Source organism: Callospermophilus lateralis, chromosome 10 (genome assembly GCF_048772815.1).
Source record: "Callospermophilus lateralis isolate mCalLat2 chromosome 10, mCalLat2.hap1, whole genome shotgun sequence".
In the NCBI taxonomy this organism is placed as follows: domain Eukaryota; kingdom Metazoa; phylum Chordata; class Mammalia; order Rodentia; family Sciuridae; genus Callospermophilus; species Callospermophilus lateralis.
In genome coordinates, this window is record NC_135314.1 from 118,198,784 (window position 1) to 118,218,428 (window position 19,645).

A 19,645-nucleotide genomic window follows, 5' to 3' on the forward strand; every position below is an offset into this window, starting at 1 on the left:
TGGAAAAAAAAATAAAAAGTAAGGGAAACATAACACCGACATATTTAGACAATGATCCCTGGATCGGTGGTGCTTATAGACCAAGAGCTACCTGCACCCTGTGGCCTTAAGACCATCTGACATTCAGTTAAGCAGATAATTATATACCTTATACCTTCTTAATTGGAAATGCTGCAAGAATATATAAGCTATAGCCTATAAAAAAATTCTACCTACATCCCTCATGTGAACACAGAAAATATAATATACATTTTATAATGTATATTATAAAATTAAATATACATTTTATTCTTAAATTTATAAAGAACAAGGCTTTTCATCTTAAGCAGCAAAAATGATCCACAAATAAGCATGAAGTCACTTTAATAGAAGCTGTGTTAAATTCTGTGGAAAATACTTTGGGAGATAAGCTCAAGAATCTTAATTCAAATATAAAACAAATCCTTTCATTAAAGAGTCATCCACTGTTTTACAAAACCAAAAGGCTATGACTACACATGATAAAGATGAATCTTTATTTTATGATTATTCACTCTGGCTTGGAAAAAATTATAGCACTATCATGGTAAAGAGAAATTAAAAGCACCCAAATGACCAGGGAAGTAACTATGCAAACTTATAAATACCCTATGGCTAAAAAATAAAAATGTCTATTTTTCAAAAATGACATAATTCTATAAAAATCTGAATAGACTACACAATACATGGAAATATATATGTATATAATACTATTAAGTGAAAAAAATAAAATTAAAAATATAAAATGATTATAACCATGTAAAAGTAAATATATTACAATAACAAAAACTGAAGTGAATTTAAATTGACAGACATAAATAGATTCAAATATTCATTATGGTTTTTTCTTTGTTGCTTAAGATTATAATAAAATAAAAAAAATAGACTATTATTTTAGATAAAATTCTATTGCTAAACAATAAATACCGGACTATATTTGTGAACTAAAACAGAGGTTTTAAAAACCATAATGTTTATATTTCAAGTGTATCTTATGGTAGGAGATAAATAAGCTCACATTTGCTGACCTTTACTTTTTACAAAACCTTCTGAGCAATGTGTATATTTATACTCCTCTTACTCATAAAAAGAATAACATTTTAAAGCACTGTCCAATTAAGAAAACCAAATAGCATGCTAATTAAAATCTATCTACTTAATGTGTTTTGCTCCTGCAAAAAGCCACTGACAGTTTTTAAAAAACTAATTCTATATACATATATTACATAACACATATTTATGCTATAAATATTTTAAAGGATGGCTTTTACATAATTATTTCAATATTTATCTTATTAATTTCATTGCAAGTTATGTAAATACAGTCTTTCAAATTCGTTATTGAAAATTATTCTCTACAAGATTTAGAAAATGGTTAATTTCTTGGATAAAACATAGCATATTTAGAAGTCCGAAAGCCAAGCAAATCTCTTATTTCATTTCGGAATTTTGACAGATCTTGGCGCAGTTCATTTAGATTTTCCACAGTTGCCTGATCTGTACTTTGCATCTTCTGTCTCATGGAAGTCAAGTAACGATGTACTAAGCAGCACATCACTTTTTGATAGTTCTCATCTCTCTTTTGTTTCAAATTTCTCCATTCCTTCAAAACATAAAATAATACGATAACCAATGATATACAGGAAAAAATATATAACTATTTACAGTGATGGGGATGGAACACAGAGCCTTGTACATGTTAGGCAAGCACTCTACAACTGAAGTGTACCCCCAGTTCCAGAAACAATGTTTAAATGAGATAAATTTTTAAAAAAATGTACACAGAGCTTTTAATGCTTAAAAGATGACAGTTTTGCTATAAAGTGGTACAAAATAATGTTCAACACTTGTTTAAAACAAATATAGACTGCATATCTGTTTTATTTACTCATCACTATGCAAAGTTGGTTTAAAAAAATGGCATTAGGAATATTAAATTTAGAGCAGAGTTTAGTGAACTATGACCCAAAGTCCAAAATGTGGCCTCATTCCTGTTTTTTATAGTATGTGACCTAAGAATGGTTTGTACAAATGAACATTTTGCAATTAATTTTATGATAGGCAGCTCTCTAATCTTGAACTTTAAGTAGAATTTTATCCCTACTAAAAGGAATCACATTCTTTTTATTAGTACTCATGTATTACAAAGATTATTACTCAATTATATTGTCATATTTTGGATTTCACCAATAAAGATTGATGGGAATTTTTTCTCTCTTGTCATATTACTACTTACATAATATCTTTAATTTTGTTTTGGCTTGCAAAATGTGAAATATTTACTTTCTAGCTTTTCACTGAAAAATTCGGCAACACCCTGGTTTATAAGAAACATGTACTATATTATTGATGTATTGAATAACTTTCAAGAAGAATCAAATAGCAACATAGAAGTTTGAGCAATTGCCAATCTCAGATGTTTCTTTTTTAAAAAATATTTATTTTTTAGGTGTAGATGGACAGAACATAATGTCTTTATTTTTATGTGGTGCTGAGGATCAAACCCGGGTCCCGCCTGTGCTAGGTGAGCACTCTGCTGCTGAGCCACAATCCCAGCCCTGTTTCTTTTTTAAAAAAATATTTTTTTTAGTTTTTGACAGACCATTATTTTATTTATATGCAGTGCTGAGAATCTAACTCAGTGCCTCATACATGCCAGGCAAGTGCATTACCTACCACTGAGCCACAGTGTCAGCCCTATCAGATGTTTCTTTTTTTTTTTCTTTTTCTTTTTTTTAAAGAGAGAGTGAGAGAGGGAGAGAGAGAGAGAGAGAATTTCAATATTTTATTTTTTAGTTATCGGTGGACACAACATCTTTGTTTTGTATGTGGTGCTGAGGATCGAACCCGGGCCGCACGCATGCCAGGCGAGCGTACTACCGCTTGAGCCACATCCCCAGCCCCCAGATGTTTCTTTCTTTTTTTTTTTTTTTTAATTTTTATTGTTGGTTGTTCAAAACATTACATAGTTCTTGATATATCATATTGTTTCTTAAAGAATGAATATGCAAGTCAATACATGAGCTGCCTCTATTAGTCACTTTTTATCTATGGTGAAAGAACAGGTATTCTAAATTATTTTCCATATTTTCAAACTGTAAGATGAGATTTCACATGCTGGGAAAATTTGAAAACTAAAGAAATCTTGCTTCTGTCTCTCTCAAATATTTACTAAATCCTTTCTTCATGTTAGATACTATGCTGTGCATTAGGGATACAACAGTGGATAAAACAAACTAGTCATAGGCCCTCAGGAACTCACATATTTAGGTTTTAATGCATGGATGGTGGAAGGAGACCCTCATTGTTATATGAAATACATATATGAAGATGTGAGAAAAAAAAAAAGAAGAGCGCTACCTTAGATTAGGTAGAGAGAAGTGATGGGAGGGGAAGGTAGGTGTTAGGGAGATAGGAAGGATAGTAAAATGAAACAGACATTATTATTACTGTGTGTATATATGTGACTGCATGACCAATGTGATTCTGCAACCTGTATACTCAGAAAAATGAGATATTGTATCCCATGTGATTCAAATGTATGATATGTCAAGGTCATTGTACTGTCATGAGTAACTAATTAAAACAAATTAAAAAAATACTCAAAAAAAAAAAAGAAACATCCAATATTAGGGATTGCTACAACTTCTTTGCTGCAAATCAAACTTCTAATTTCTTACCTTTAAACTGTTTTGCCGTTTGACCTTGCCTTTTGATGTATGAGAGCAAATCCACTTACTGAGGCTACTAATCAGATAACAAATAGTTTTTGGAGAAGGAATGATGTTGAAAGGTGGTGGTAATGTACACTTGTCATCAAAGTAGCTAAGCCACAACTTTGCTCGAGCAAATTTCCATTCTTTGTCTTCATGATTCTATAAGAAGAAAATGAAAAGCAATATAGAGAGTGTGTACATGCACATGCGCACACGTGCGCGTGTGTACACACACACACACACACACACACACACACACACAGAGGCAGGCAGGAGAGGGTGAGGGAACACATTCTTTAAAACTGTCTAAATGTTTCCACATCATGTAGACAAAAAATTGGTCTAAGGTTTGCAACTGTTATAAATTACATTTTAAATTTCTATATTTAATTTTTAATGATACTATTTCTTAATTCTTATAATTTTTGTTTACTTTATTGCACACATTTAGTATGATCTGAAGAGAATATAAAGTTTTAAAAGAAAGAACACTTACTGCTATCAACTGAAAGCTTTTATGAAGCATTGCTACCAGCAGCTTCGTGAGCACAATCACAACTACGACATTGTATGTACCAACAATAACGGCTCCAACAAAGGACTGCAACTCTTCTCCATAGCTAAATCTTGTGACAAAGATTGCCACATGTGCTAAGGAAAAAATATACCAGAACAAAGCAAAGCAAGTGCCAATGAACCTGTAAAGACAATTACATTTCTGTTTAAAAGGAAATTAAACAAATTGGCAAAAATGAATAACAAAAGTATACAAAACATACATTAATAATCCTTGCATAACACTTTATAGGACTAAATGAGGTTGATTTCCATAGTACAGGTATATCTTATTTTTTAAATTTATTTTTAGTTGTAGATAATAGCTTTATTTTATTTATTTATTTTTACGTGGTTCTGAGGATCGAACCCAGTACCTCACACGAGTGAGGCAAGCACTCCACCACTGAGCTACACCCCCAGTCCCAGGTTGTGTTACTTTAAACAAGGACATGGACTTAAAGGAAGATAAATGAGTCCTCATTGTTTAATCATTTGCAGCCTGTCTAGTCTCCACACAGCAGCCTATTTGATACTTAGTCAGATTTTGCTAGCATTCTGCTAAAACCTTCAACTGTTGTTCACTCTCAATACTTGAATCCTAACAAGGGTCAACAAGTTCCCTCCCATGTGGTCCCCATTACTTTGAGATCTCATTACCAGCAACTCTCCCTCGGAGGCACCACATTCCATCCACACTGACCATGCCAGCCCTGCTTCAATTGCTAGGCATTTCCTTTGCTGTTCCCTCTGTCTGTGAATGCTCTTCTGCCAGACTACTCCATGGCATCTTTACCAACTTTAGTTTTGTACTTGATTATCATCTCTTTTGGGGTACTTCATAGTCCCTATCAAATCTCTCTTACATGTGTATATATGCATATACTAGCATATAGAATGTACTCAATGAACACATATTCACTAATCATGTTCTTTAAATAAGAGGATACCCAATGTAACAAATTGTTGTTATGTAACAGGAATACACAAATGTGGAATACTATACATTTTCTTTATTATTTTATTTAAGAAATAAGGTAAGAGCTGGGCATGGTAGTTGCACGCCTGTACTCCCAACGGCTTGGGAGGCTGAGGCAGCAGGATGGAGAGTTCAAAGCCAGCCTCAGCAACTTAGCAAGGCCCTAGGCAACTGGGTGAGACCCTATCTTTAAAATATAAAAAAAAAAGGGGCTGGGAATGTGGCTCAGTTGTTAAGCAACCCTCAGTTCAATCCCAGTACCAAAAAAAAAAAAAAAAAGAGGGGGGCAAGGTATTCGGTCTACCTCATGGCTGGTTGTTTCACTCCTTATGATTAATTAGAGCTGAAGAAAACCTTGTTCATAAGTTCCAATGATTCACAATTCTAACGACCTCTTAAGAAGTGTTGAAAAAGTGAGAGAGTATATTTGGTTGTAATAATGACTGGGAGTTGCAATTGACATTGAATCCTTGGAGAATAGAGATGCTGACCACCTTGCACATATGACTGACAAAGAACTGCCCCCAAATGCTAAGAATGTACAAAACGCCAAGAGCTGCTGTGTTAGGTAGGGTGCAGTACAGACGATAGTTGTAGCAACTTGGATCTACTAATTAGATTCTCTATGTAAAATGACTACAAATGATTCATGAAAAATGAGAATGTGTTAAAGTTTATAAAAAGAAATTTCATAAAGAAAAATTTAAGCCTTATTTTTACAGCCTCTAATTCACATTGAACACAACAGAGAGAAATATATTTACTAAAAATTCCAAAATACACTCACGAATGGAAGGTATCATTGCTTTGCTGTTCACAGAAGATGCCCACACAGTCTTTCTGCTCTTTTGGAGTATAGCCTTTATCATAGAGCTGTGTCAGTCCAATTGTGAAAGAAAACAAAACAAGAAGGAACATTCCGAGAAATTTTCCAAAATCTTGTAACATCTGTCCCATTGAAATCTGTGGAATGTATTACATAGATGTTTATTAAAATTACCAGAGAAACTAGATATTAAATATTGAATTACCCAGCAATAATAACAAGAAGACAAACACATGATCCCCAAGCCATCTCTTTTATTTCATCTGGTTGAGATATTCCAGCAATTTGAAAACATCAAAAATCCAGCTGTCCATTGTGGGTACCAGGAACAGGGGGAAGTGGGGTAGGATGTGACTGCTCAGTGGGTAGAGTTTCAGCTGAAGATGACAGAAGTTCTGGAGATGGTGGCAAGACAGTTGCACAATAAATAAAATTACTTAATGCCACTAAATTGTGCTTACTAGTGGTTAATAGGATGTTTGATGATATGTATATTTTTTGCTACAATAAAAAAATAACACATGGGAATCACCAAAAAAAAAAAAAATCCAGCTGTCTAACAAAAAGTCATTCTAATCATGACAACACCACAAGTGTTGGATGATACAGTCCCTGAATCTGGAACAGGTCTGCAGAAGGCGCTGTTTCTATGGAGGTAGGGGTACAGGCAAGGAAAGTTTTTAAAGGCCTAATTTGCAAGGGATACAAGGAATGTGCCCTAATGAAATCCAAAAGGAAATAAGCACTTCTATTTATATGCCTTCTTAAAGTTTGCAAATATAAAATCATTAGGACACAAAGTATTTCATCTGATTTTTGCAACCAATTCTAATCCAATTCCTAAAGAATCTTCCTCCCTCAGGTCTGCAGTGATCTCTTTTTGCTGAAGGGATCAACTTACTGTACTTTGGTTCTGTTTTAAGAAAGCATGTGTGTAAGCCAAATGGGAGTGTCCACCATTAATAATGAATATTAAATAAATATCTTTTGTAATTAACACACATATAGGGCATCTGGAAGGTTTTTTTTTTTCCTTTTAATTGCAGTTGTAGATGGATAGCATACCTTTATTATATTTGTTTTATTTTTAAGTGGTACTAAGGATTGAACCTAGTACCTCACACATGCTAGGCAGGCCCTCTGCCACTGAGCTACAGCCCCAGCCCCATCTGGAAGTTTTAATCAAGCCTAATTTCATTCTCCTTCATACTCCTTCAACATCTGGGAATAAGGTACTTTCAATAAATCTTAGTGCTAAAATTGAAATTACAAATTTCAGGAAGCAATTTTAGTTTTTTGGGTTTTTTTTTTTTGGTACTGGGGATTGAACCCAGGGGCACTCAACTACTGAGCCACTCCCCAGCCCTATTTTGTATTTTATTTAGAGACAGGGTCTCACTGAGTTGCTTGGTGCCTCATTGTTGCTGAGGCTGGCTTTGAATTTGTGGTCCTCCCGCCTCAGCCTCCAGAGCTGATGGGATTACAGGCATAGGCCACTGCGCCCAGCTGATGGTAATTTTTTGACCCAGCAATTCTATCCCTAGGAAAGTAGCCAATAGGAAGTAAAAAAGATGCATGTACACACAATGACTTTCAATGCAGTATTGTTAGAGGTAGCAATAACAATTAGAACATTCCAAATATTGTTTTTAAGAGAAGGAAGAACAACATGTGCTGGCAAAAAAGGTTACCTATAAAACACTAAATCAAAAAAAACAATTTATTAACATTTTGTAGATACATACACAAAAGTCCCACGACTATCTTTTTAAAGGACATACAAGGCTATGGTTTAATATGCACAGGAAATTTCTGGAAGTTTACCCAACACATTGTTAACAATGTTCATGAAAGGTAGGACTACGGGTATAGAAAAAAGGCAGACTCTCACTTTATATTCCTTTGAGTTTTCTTTACTATATGCTTTTGTTACTTTTAAGACAAAAACACTAGTGTTTAAGTATAACCTTTCCTAAAATTTAAGTAAATGTATTTAATAAACCAGATCTAGCTTCAAATAAAATTTCTAATCAACCCAAGCCTGTCAACATACCACATGCCCCCTTGCCAATGATACAAAATGGCTGCCACAGACAAGTGGCCAAGCTCTTCCAGTGTACTAAAATGAGCAAACTAAGCAGAATTTTTAGGCTCACCACAAGGTAGTAATCCAGATTCTGCAACAGTGACTACGCCATGTGTTGCTTTTCAAAGCATGCTTCCTTCACTTGGCTCCCTTGCAAAATTCTGACAGAAGTAGGGATTGTTTAGAATTGGAATATCAGCTCAAAAGTTTTGAGAAAGAGAAGAAATATATTTTCCTCTTAAATGTACTAATTAATGACAGCTTTATTGGGTCACCTTGAAAAAGAAAAACATTCATCCAGATTGTGAGTGCTCAGAATAAATCCATACCATACTGATAGGGACCTTAATAACTTTTTTAAAAATATATAGAGATTGAAAATCTTTTTTTAAAAAATATCTTTATTTTTATGTGGTGCTGAGAATCGAACCCAGTGCCTCATGCATGCCAAGCCAGTGCGCTACCACTTGAGCCACATCCCCAGCCCCGAGACTTTAGTAACTTATGCCAGTAAGAATATAGTAACTGCTTTTGATAACTATAGAAAAGAGGACCCTTGAAGAAACTTTAGACACTGTAAACTTATAGGTAAATAGGGTTTTCCAAGAGCAATAATATATGATGATATAATTTTAATTTTTAAAACAGGAAAAAGAAGTTTCAATTTAGCATAACAAAGTTTTAAAGAATAAGTGTAATCAATTTCATTATAAAGGTGAACAATACTGAATGAGAATACCATAGATTTCATGACTTTTAAAAAGCATATTAGTTCTTGTATATTAAAGTAGTACAGTGGATATCACCTAGGTGAATATTGGCTTGAAGACACTAAACAACCATGTGAGAGGCAAACATAAAAAACAGGAAATGTATTTTAGACTGAGAAAGATTACAAGGGTTATGCATTTGTAAATGTGATAATCATGTTTTTACAATATTTCCTTATTTAAAAACTACTTGACAGTTTTGAGGAATATAAAATTTTTAAAACAAAAAAGGAAAGATAATTACAACTTCAATACTAAAATAAAAGGAGTTAATACTAGTATATATAGGAGACTGAGGAAGGAGGATCACTTGAGTTCAGGAGTTCAAGGGCAGTCTGAGACCCCATCTCAAAACAAATAAAAACAAAAAGAATATTATGAAAATCAGAGCAAACTACTGAATTAATGTAACTTTAGATAGCATCAAATGCTACTCAAGAGATGAAACCCTGTATTTTTATATTGATTGTGCACCATAAGACAAACACCACATGTGAAAAAAGAAATAAATGCTGAAGTATTATAAGGATCACATCTTTTGATCTTTTAACACTATTTCTGGAGACTTATCCTTAGGAAATAATTTAATGGGGGCAAACAACTTCATATATACAGCATTATGTAGAACTACAAAAATGAGCTAAATTCCTTTAATTATAAAGGTTGATATCATTAGGGTTCACATCAAAAAATATATTATTAGTTCATTAAATTATAAAAGTAGCTGACAAAGGGAAGCAATAATAATGACAACTTCTAGTCATTCTCCTTCCAGTTTTTCCAGAATAAAGCCATAATTATCTGTCTAAAATTTCTATCTACTCAATCTACCCATGTTCAAAATTCTTTGTGTAAGTAATAATATTTAAAATTCCTGACACAGAGATCCTCAGAATCCAGCCCAGTCTGTCTTTTTCAGCTTCAGCTCCATAACTCCACAGGTCTACACATGATGGACATCCTGTACATGTACACCACACCTGATGCCTCCACACTTCTGCACAGTACTCTCCTCTTCTTTGCCAGGGAAGCTTCCTATCCCTTCAAGGCTAATATTGAAGGCCACCTCCTCTCCAGAGCCTTTCTGATTCCCTCCAGGTCCTTTCTCAGTCATGCTCCCAAAGGAACTCTGTTATTTCTAAAACAGTGTTTTTTACTTTATACTAACATTTGTGTGTGTGTCTCCTTCACCAGTGTTTAGGGGCAAGCACCAGATAAGCTCCAGAGCCTGGCATATTAATTAAAATGTTGAACACATAACTATCTTTCATATGCCTTTTATTTAATTCTTTATAGTTTTTCAAGAGCTATCATGTATTTCTCAAGGTGAGAAATACAGAATTATCTCTACTGTTCCAAATGACAAAACTAAAGCTCATGACTCAATTGCTCAGGGAAATACAACTAACAGATGGCAGAATGGATTCTTGCTTCTAACTCCTTGCAAGCACTTTTCTAAAACATTACTTTGCAGCTTTATCTTAGCTCTCCCATTACAAGTTTGGGGTTAGGTACAATTGGGAAGGATTTAGTTCTCACATAATAGTTCCTGCACACCAAGAACTGTTGAATTAATACGTGAATGAATACCCAACAAAGATGTAATTGTTAGTTAATTTGGTTAATTAACACCAAGTTCTTCTAACACTGTGTACTTGCCTTAGTTCCTGATCTAGAAATAGGATACAAGGGGTCGCCAAAGGTTGCATCAGACTCACCTGTTTAATCAGTATCTCTAAGGGCAAGGCCTGAGAACCCAGGTTCAACACACTCCCCAGGTGGTTCTGCAACCTGCCAGTTTAAGAGCCTCTGGACTACATGAGCTCCATCTCTGACGTTTTATGCTTCTTAAAAGAATATTCACCTCCAAGTATAACCTCAAAAGCAAAGCACCTGAAATAGCTCTTAATTCATTAGAAACAGCAATTTATATTATATAAACTATTAAATTAAATCTGATAATTATCCAGTAAGTCCAAATAACTCACTAGGAATAAATATGCATACACAATATTAACCTTCCAAAATTCTTGGATTATTTCTCAAGCCTTCCATAGTCATCTGCTATAAAGGGAATAGAAGAATGGATCAGTCATTTATGGAAAGCCAACAATGTGTCAGGTACTCTGCTGTACATACTATATACACCAACCCATTTAATCCTCACAATAAAACACATATAGGAACTGAGGCTCACAGAGATGAGGCAACAGTGGATGATGGAGCAAGACTGTGAATCAAACCGTCAGAATCCAAGGGGTATTCACCTACTTTAATATTAGTAACCCCAATAATTAGACCAAACAGAAAAGCAAAACTTTAGGTGAAAGCACTTTCAGCTGTAAATGTTGAAGCCCAAGGAAGCACGCACAAACCTTTAAGGGCCTCTCTCCTTCAGTCTCATTTGTGAATCACTACCACCTTAGAACTGCTCCTTGCCTGAATCCACTGCATTGGGGACCCTCCTCAGAGCATGCTAATCAACAAATGAGGGCATTTAGTTGAACTGTCTGTGACTTCATGATATGGGAGACATTCCTAGGAAAGAAATATTTCTATTTTGGGGAAAGAAATGGTCCTCTTTATCCTTGAAGAAGTTGAAAAGGAAGTTTGAGAAGGAAAGGGATTAATACTTGAGAAAGTTTATAAATAACCTCCCCCCCCTTAGTTTTTCTAGATGTGAGGCCTGCAGGAGTGAGATAAAGGCAGCCTGGAAAAGAAGCTGGAGGGGAAGACGTGTTGCTTTTGTAAGGGTTGGTTGTCACAGCACTGAGGACGAGGAGATGATATTTTAGTGGGAAGGGGAGAAAAGGAAGAGGAAGGGGAAGAAGACCAGCTGACCTTATGACTGTCAATTAACTACCCAATCTTATCAAGTTGGATGATAAAGGATCAAAGTAGCAGGTTTCTCTTTGGATAGATCATGAACTCGAGAGCTCCTTGAACAGCAGGAGTAAAACTCATAAGGGACTGTTTTCTCTGAAAGTCTTGCTTCTCTCTCTTATCCTTCTGGACCACATTCCAGAAACCCTACCTCCTGCCAAATTCTGTTAGAACCTTCTCAGTACTTGGCACCTGCAGCTGTCTTCAAAATAATTATATAGAAAATGATTGCAGCAGAGAGCTTTATGAATCTAAGTGCACTCATTTCAGGATTTTTATCTTTCTGGGACTACATGTAATATTAAAATACATCCACTTTCAGTGAATTTATTTGCAAAGAAAATTTTAGCTTGCTATAGGATTAAATTTCTATTTTAAAGACTACTACAGCAGCTGCTAAACTCACTGTAGCTACTATTTCTTGAGCATTTGGTGTAGGCCAAGTACTGTTTGCACAGATGGTGTTTCCCCACCCCCCCATCTATTTAAAATAATGAAAAGAGAAAGAAAGGGAGAATGAAAAATAAGAACGGAACCAATGCCACCATAATGTTGACATTTTGGGAAGGGGGTACCAGGGATTAAACCATTGATCCACATTCCCAGCCCCTTTTGTATTTTATTTAGAGACAGGTTCTCATTAAATTGTTTAGGGCCGCACTAAGTTGTTTAGGGCCGAGCTAAGTTGCTGAGACTGGCTCTGAACTTGTGATCCTCCTGCCTCAGCCTCCTGAGCTGCTAGGATTACAGGCCTGTGCCCCTGTGCCTGGCTAATTTGACGTTTTGATTATGAGTATGCTCATGAGTCAAAAGAAATCTTTGTGCTAGGCAAGAAGACTTTGGCCAGCCCAGTGTGGTGGCATATGCCTGTAATTCCAGCAACTGGGGAGGCTGAGGCAGGAGGATCACAAACACGAGATAAAAAATAAAAAGGGGGGGCTGGGGATTTGGCTCAGGTGGTAGCGCGCTCGCCTGGCATGCGTGTGGCCCGGTTCGATCCTCAGCACCACATACAAAGATGTTGTGTGACAGATGAGGTAGAGAGGGAAGATGGGAGGGGAGGGGAGGGGGGATAGTAGGGGATAGGAAAGGCAGCAGAATAAAACAGTCACTAATATGGCATTATGTAAACATTGTGAATGTGTAACTGATGTGATTCTGCAATTTGTATTTGGGATAAAAATGGAAGTGCATAACTCACTTGAATCAAATGTATGAAAGATGAAAAAAATAAAATAAAAAAAAACAAAGATGTTGTGTGTACCAAAAACTAAAAAATAAAAAAATTAAATAAATAAATAAATAAATAAAAAGGGGTTGGGGATGTAGATCAATGGTACAGCACCCCAGGTTTGATCCAGATACTGAAAACAGAATTGTCAAAAGAATGTGCTAACTTATTATATTTGTCTTCCTAAATAAGATAGTAATTTAATGATTGTTGTTAGACTCTCTCCTGCTTAGGTCTTCAGAGGGGAAAAAAAAAGTCAATGAAAGATAAAATACGCCATCATTCTCTGGGGGGCGGGTAACAGTTTTTAAAACATTTTTTTTTTTTTTTACTTTTTAACTGGTAGACAAGATTGAGAATGAAGCCCTTAAACCTCCAAACCATGGCACGGTCTCATCTAGGATGGACCAGTCACTATATTCCTATATTCTTATAAAGCACTCAGTAAATCTTTGTTAAGTGAGTTAGTAGGCTATAGTTGATATTACAGCTGCCTAAGCAAGTCATACCTGTATTCCAAATCCTCTTCCTCCTCCAGATAGGAAGGAATCAGAGACTCTGAAGCACATAGAGTCATGAACCAAGTGGTACCACTTGGGTTCAAAGCCATAGCACTGAGAGGAAGCATATAGTATCTGAGGGGGTCCTACCCTATGATCAGATGGGAAGGCAGCATGCTCTGTGGTCAGGCCTTCTCCTTTCTGTCTAATCACTCAACTATCTATGTTAAAAGCGATTCACTTGAAACATGTAGATAAACTAGGAAAAACTTTTGAAAAAAAAATATAATAATGCATGCTCACAGATGGTTACAGATGTTACTACACAATAAAATTTAAGGACTATTATTCTGTAGTATTGAAAACACTGTGAGGCAATTTAGCAAGTGGTTAAGAACACTGGCTTCAGGGCTGGGGATCCAGCTCTGTTTATCATGTGTAAGGCCTTGGGTTCAATTTCCTGGGTTAAAAACAAAAAATCATTGGTTCTGAAGTCAAATCACCTGGGCTGGAATTCCAATTCTGTTCCTTACCAGCTCTGTGTGACCTTCTACAAGTATTTAATGTCTCTACACCTCAGTTTCTTCCTTTGTAAAATGAAAATAAAAGAGTCTGCCTGAGAATTGTTGTGAGAATGAAATGAAGTAATAAATGTAAATAAGGATCTTAGATCTGTTTCTGGCACACAAGGGCTCAATAAATATTTGCTGCTATTATTACTATTATCATAATTATTTACAGACTCTACCTTCATGTTTTTTTTCTTAAAAACATAAATATTACTGAGTTATGTCCAAATGTGGTTCTTATATCTGCTAAAATGTAGTAGTAGTATCCTTCATAAAAACAGTAGAGTCAACTCCAGGTTGGCCTCTGGTCAGAGAGATCCAGTTCAAGTCTTTTGACTCTACCACTTACTAATTATGTAAACTATTTAATTCCTCTAGACCTTAGATTCTCCAAATGTGAAATGTAAATACAATAACAAGAATAACATGGATTGTGTTGAGCCTTAATTAGGTGAAAAACACTTTGCAAAGTGCCTGGCCCACAAAACATACTCAATAACTGTTCCCGATGTTATTATTTTGAATGAGCAGCTACAGCATCAGCTGGGACATTTCCCAGAGTTTTTTCTTATCTCACATCATTAGGCACTTGTTTCTACCTAACCCCATTTTACCATTTTTTCATTTCAATTAGCAAACATTCCTTAAGTAACATTCTATCACAAGGAAGTAAGTAAAGATTAGAAAATGAAGATATACTCCCCATACTCAAATAATTTTTAGTTTAGTAGGAACAACATAACTTTACAATTTAAGACAAGCTATATGTAGAATGTGCTCATTAAAAGTTCAAAGTATTCATAAATAAGAGTGAAATTATGGTATTTGCCAGTAAAATATGGAACTGGAGATTATCATGCTAAATGAAATAAGCCAATCCCAAAAAACCAAAGGTCAAATGTTCTCTCTGATATGTGGATGTTAATTCACAATGGCGGTGGGTGTGTGTTGGGGGTGGTCGGGGAATAGAAATTCATTTGATTAGACAAAGAGAGATGAAGGGAAGGGAAGGGGGATAGAAATAGTAAAGACAGTAGAATGAATCAGACATAATTTTCCTATGTATAAAAATACAGGAACAGTGTAACTCCACATCATATACAACTGCAAGAATGGGATCCTAATTAGAGTAGATTATACTCCATGTATGTATAATATTTCAAAATATACTCTATTGTCATGTATATCTAAAAAAACAAATTTTAAAAAAAGAAGTTCAAAGCATTAATTCGTAGGATGGAGATATTCATTTTCATGAATATTAGTACTGGAATAGATTTCCTAATTGCTGGGACACTAAAGCTGGCTCTTGTTCCCTCTTCCTGAAACACCCTACAGGCCCCACATTATCTGTACATGCTTCAAGGTTTAATTCCTGTGCCATCTCTTCTGACAAAGTCTTTTCTGATGCCTTGGACCAAAATAAATGCCCTTTCTCTGAGCTCTCCTTTATAGCACATACTAGTTTAAATGCATACATTGGTTTGTTGTCACACTCAGTAGAGCATGAGATCCTTAAGATGAGGCTGTGGCTTATTTGTTTTAGAGTTACTAATGGAGCATTTACCAGGCACTCAATAAATGTTTGTTAAATGAATAAATACAATGTCAACAAGCAGAGCATGTGACAGAGACATTCCAAACAGGGTAAGAACATAAAATGACATGGAAGTGGAAAAGCACATTTGTGCTGTTAGTGACTCATCTTGGCCTAGGTGAAAAAAAGACATTCTGGGAAGGGACAAAGACATGAATACAGTGAGAGATGACTAGAAAGTTAGTGGGATCAGACTGTAGAGGGCCACCTTCCAAAGGTAGCTCTGAGCTATTGGTCTACCTATAATGTAAGTCACAAATTTGATGAATACAATCATGAAATGTCTACTACTAGGGTAAAAGATTGAGTCCCTGCTGAACATAAGTTTATTTTATACATTCTACTCTAGGATAATCCGATGACACTGATTTGCCTGAGACAGTCCCAGTTCACACTTGTTGTCCAAACTTAATAATTAATAGCATCCATTTAATTCCCTTAAGAGTCTTCATTTGAATGATGAACCTGCTCATTCAAACCAAAGGAGAAAACTATATCCCCATTACAGGTTATAAAAGCAGTGTATCCCCATTACAGGTTATAAAAGCAGTTAAAATAAGTCTTTCAGCTTCTAAATCTGAGAGATATAGAAGGAAAGCATGTTAGTAAATGAAGACCAATTTAACAAAAAACTGCAATAATCACATAAAAATTTGTGCATTTGTATACTCTAATAACCCAACTAACTGAAAAGGATATTAGGAAAACAAGCCCACTTACAATAACATGAAAAAGAATAAAACAGGAATAAACTTAAACAGAAAAGTAAAGGATTTGTGCACTAAAACTATAAAACATTGATTTAAAAAATTAGATTCTGCAAATGGAATGGCATCCCATATTCCTGGATTGGAAAACATAATGTTGATAAAATGTCTATTATAGTGAAATGGATGTACAGATTTGATATGATTCCTATCAAAATCCAACAGCATTTTTTTCAAATATAGAAAAAAAAATTCTAAAATTCAGATGACCCCAAATAGGTAATCCTGAGGGTAAAGAACTGAAATCCTGAGAGTAAAAATTGAAAGCAAAACACTTCCTGATTTCAACATATGCAAAGTTACAGTAAGTAAAACAGTAGGGTACTGTAATAAAAACAGACATGTAGACCAATGAGACAGAATAAAGAGTCTAAAATAAATCCATATATATCTACCAATGATGGTGCCAAGAATATACAATGGGGAAAGGGTAATCTCTTCAACAACCACTACTGGAAAAACTGAACATTGTGCACTCAGAAAAGAGTGAATCTGACCCTCATGTCATACACAAAAATCAACTCAAAAGGGATTAAAGACTTAAACGTAAGCCTGAAAAAACATCCATATTCATGATGCTGATCTTGGCAATGATTTCATAGCTATGACACCAGAAACATAGGCAACAAAAGCAAAAATACATAGGTGGCTCAAGATCAAACTAAAGATTTTTGCAAAATAAACAATAGAATTAAAGGTAACCTATGGAGAGGGAGAAAATATTTGCAAATTATAAATGTGATAAAGGGTTAATTTCCAAAATATATAAAGAACACATACAATTAAATAGAAAGGCAAAACAAAACAAAAATTACCCAATTAATTCGAACTAAGAACTTGGATAGATATTTCTCCAAAGAAGATATACAAATGGCCAACAGAAATATGAAATGATGCTTCACATCATTACCAATGAGATACTACCCACCTCACACCTGTAGGGATGACTATTATAGAAATATTAATAATAAAAAAGACAACAAGTGGTGGTGAGGCCATGGAGAAATGGGGACCCCTGAACACTGCCAATGAGAAATCAAAATTGTAGTGCAATTATGGAAAACAGTATGAAGGTTCCTCAAAAAATTGAAAATAAACTACCTTATGATACAGCAATCCTACATTGGGGTATTTATCCAAAGAAACTAAAATCAGCATCTGTATGAGATATTAGTAGTCCTCTGTTCACTGTGGTACTACTCACAATAGCCAAAGTGTGGAAACAACCTAAATGTCCAACACAGATTAATGGATTTTAAAAAATGTGGTGTATATATACACAATGGAATATTATTCAGCCTTAAAAAGAAAGGAAATCCTGCAATATATATAACATGGATTAACTTATTCAAATTAAGAGGTAAAAAATTTCATTTTTGTAAGATGAATAAGTTCTAGAAATTTGCTATAAAACATTGTGCCTAAAGATAAAATTGTGCATCAGTTTCGCTCTTATGGATATATTAACAATATTATGTACTCCAATCTGTATATGGGATGCCTTTCCATCTGTTTGTGACTTTAATTTTTTCATGAATGTTTTGTAGTTTTCAGTGCACAAGTCTTTTACATTCTATTTAACAAGTTTTAATGTGTGTACATATCCATGAAATCATCATGACAATCCCTATAGTAAACACATCCATCAACGAGTTTCCTTATGCCCCTTAATATTTATGTATTTCTTAACAATATAACATGAGTAAATGTTATTATAGTTCTATCTTTTGCATATGTATCACTGATGAAGTTTTTGAGAATTGTCTCCAACCCATTTTTAAAATACTTTTATTTTATTTTATTTTATATGGTGCTGAGGATCAAACCCAGTAATCTTTTGCATATATATCACTGATGAAGTTTTTGAGAATTGTCTCCAACCCATTCTTTTTTTTAATATCTTTATTTTATTTTATTTTATATAGTGCTGAGGATCAAACCCAGTACCTCTGCAAGCCTTGTGGCTTTTAAAATTGCATCATTTTGCTCTAGTTAAAAGTGAATTTCTTATGGTGCTAAGAAAATTGATTATCAATATGTAGAAGAATGAAACTAAACCCTTACCTCTCACTCTGCACAAAAAAATCAACTTAAAACGTATAAAAGAACTAGGACATTAGACCAGAAGCTTATGTAATTCCTAGAAGAAAACTTAGGGTCAATGCTCCAGCATATAGGCACAGGCAACAGCTTTCTCAAAGAACCCCTAAAGCTCAGGAAATAATGCCAAAAGTTAATAAATGGGATGGCATCAAATTAAAAAGCTTCTGCACAGTAAAGGAAACAATCTGGAAGATGGAGAGTGAACCTAGAGAATGGGAGAAAATCTCTGATAGCTATTCTTCTAACAGAAGATTAATATCTAAAATGTATAAAAAACTCAAAAACACTTAACACCAAAAAAATAAATAACTTAATAAATGGGCAGAGGAACTGAACAGGCACTTCACAGAAGAAATAGGAATGGTCAACATATATATTAAAAAATGTTCAACATCATTAGCAAAAAGGGAAATTAAAATCAAACTATACTGAGCTGGGTGCCAAGGCACATGCCTGTAATCCCAGCAACTCTGGAGTCTGAGGTAGGAGGACCCAAGTTCAAAGCCAGCCTGAGCAAAGTAAGGCACTAAGCAACCCAATGAGACCCTGTCTCTAAAATACAAAAAAAAGGGGTGGGGATATGGCTTAGTGGTTGAGTGCCTCTGAGTCAATCCCTGGTACCAAAAACAAACAAACACACACACACACACACACACACACAAAAAAAAAAAAAAAAACAACAACAAAAAAAAAAAACCCAACACTGAGATTTCATCTCACACCAGGCAGAATAGCAGTCATTAAGAATATAAACAACAAGGGGCCAGGGATGTGGCTCAGTGGTAGAGTGCTTCCCTGGCATGTATAAGGCCTTAGGTTTATTTCCAGCACTGCAAAACAACCAAATGAAAAAAAACTAATAAACAAGCTGGAGAGGATATGGAGAAAAAGAAACACTTTTACATTGTTGGTGGGATTGTAAATTAGTATAACCACTATGGAAATCAGTATGAAAGTTCCTCAAAATACCAGTCATGGAACCACTGTATGAATTAGCTCCTCAGCTATACCACTCCTTTGTATTTATTATTTATCATACTTATTA

The 19,645-nt window shown here is 34.8% G+C and overlaps 1 protein-coding gene across 5 annotated transcripts in view; it reads right to left on the bottom strand.

Annotated features, from left to right (window-relative positions):
* Positions 1-1,286: 1,286 nt before the first annotated feature.
* Positions 1,287-19,645, bottom strand: part of Trpc1 (transient receptor potential cation channel subfamily C member 1) — a 94,768-nt gene continuing 76,409 nt past the window's right edge. For all 5 annotated transcript variants that reach the window (XM_076867604.1, XM_076867606.1, XM_076867607.1 and 2 more), the window contains 4 exons: positions 6,056-6,231; positions 4,231-4,432; positions 3,699-3,893; positions 1,287-1,621 (listed from right to left, as the gene is read on the bottom strand). In XM_076867604.1, coding sequence (XP_076723719.1) covers positions 1,394-1,621; positions 3,699-3,893; positions 4,231-4,432; positions 6,056-6,231 — 801 coding nt within the window. In that variant the 3' untranslated portion in view covers positions 1,287-1,393. The remainder of the gene's footprint in view (positions 1,622-3,698; positions 3,894-4,230; positions 4,433-6,055; positions 6,232-19,645) is intronic.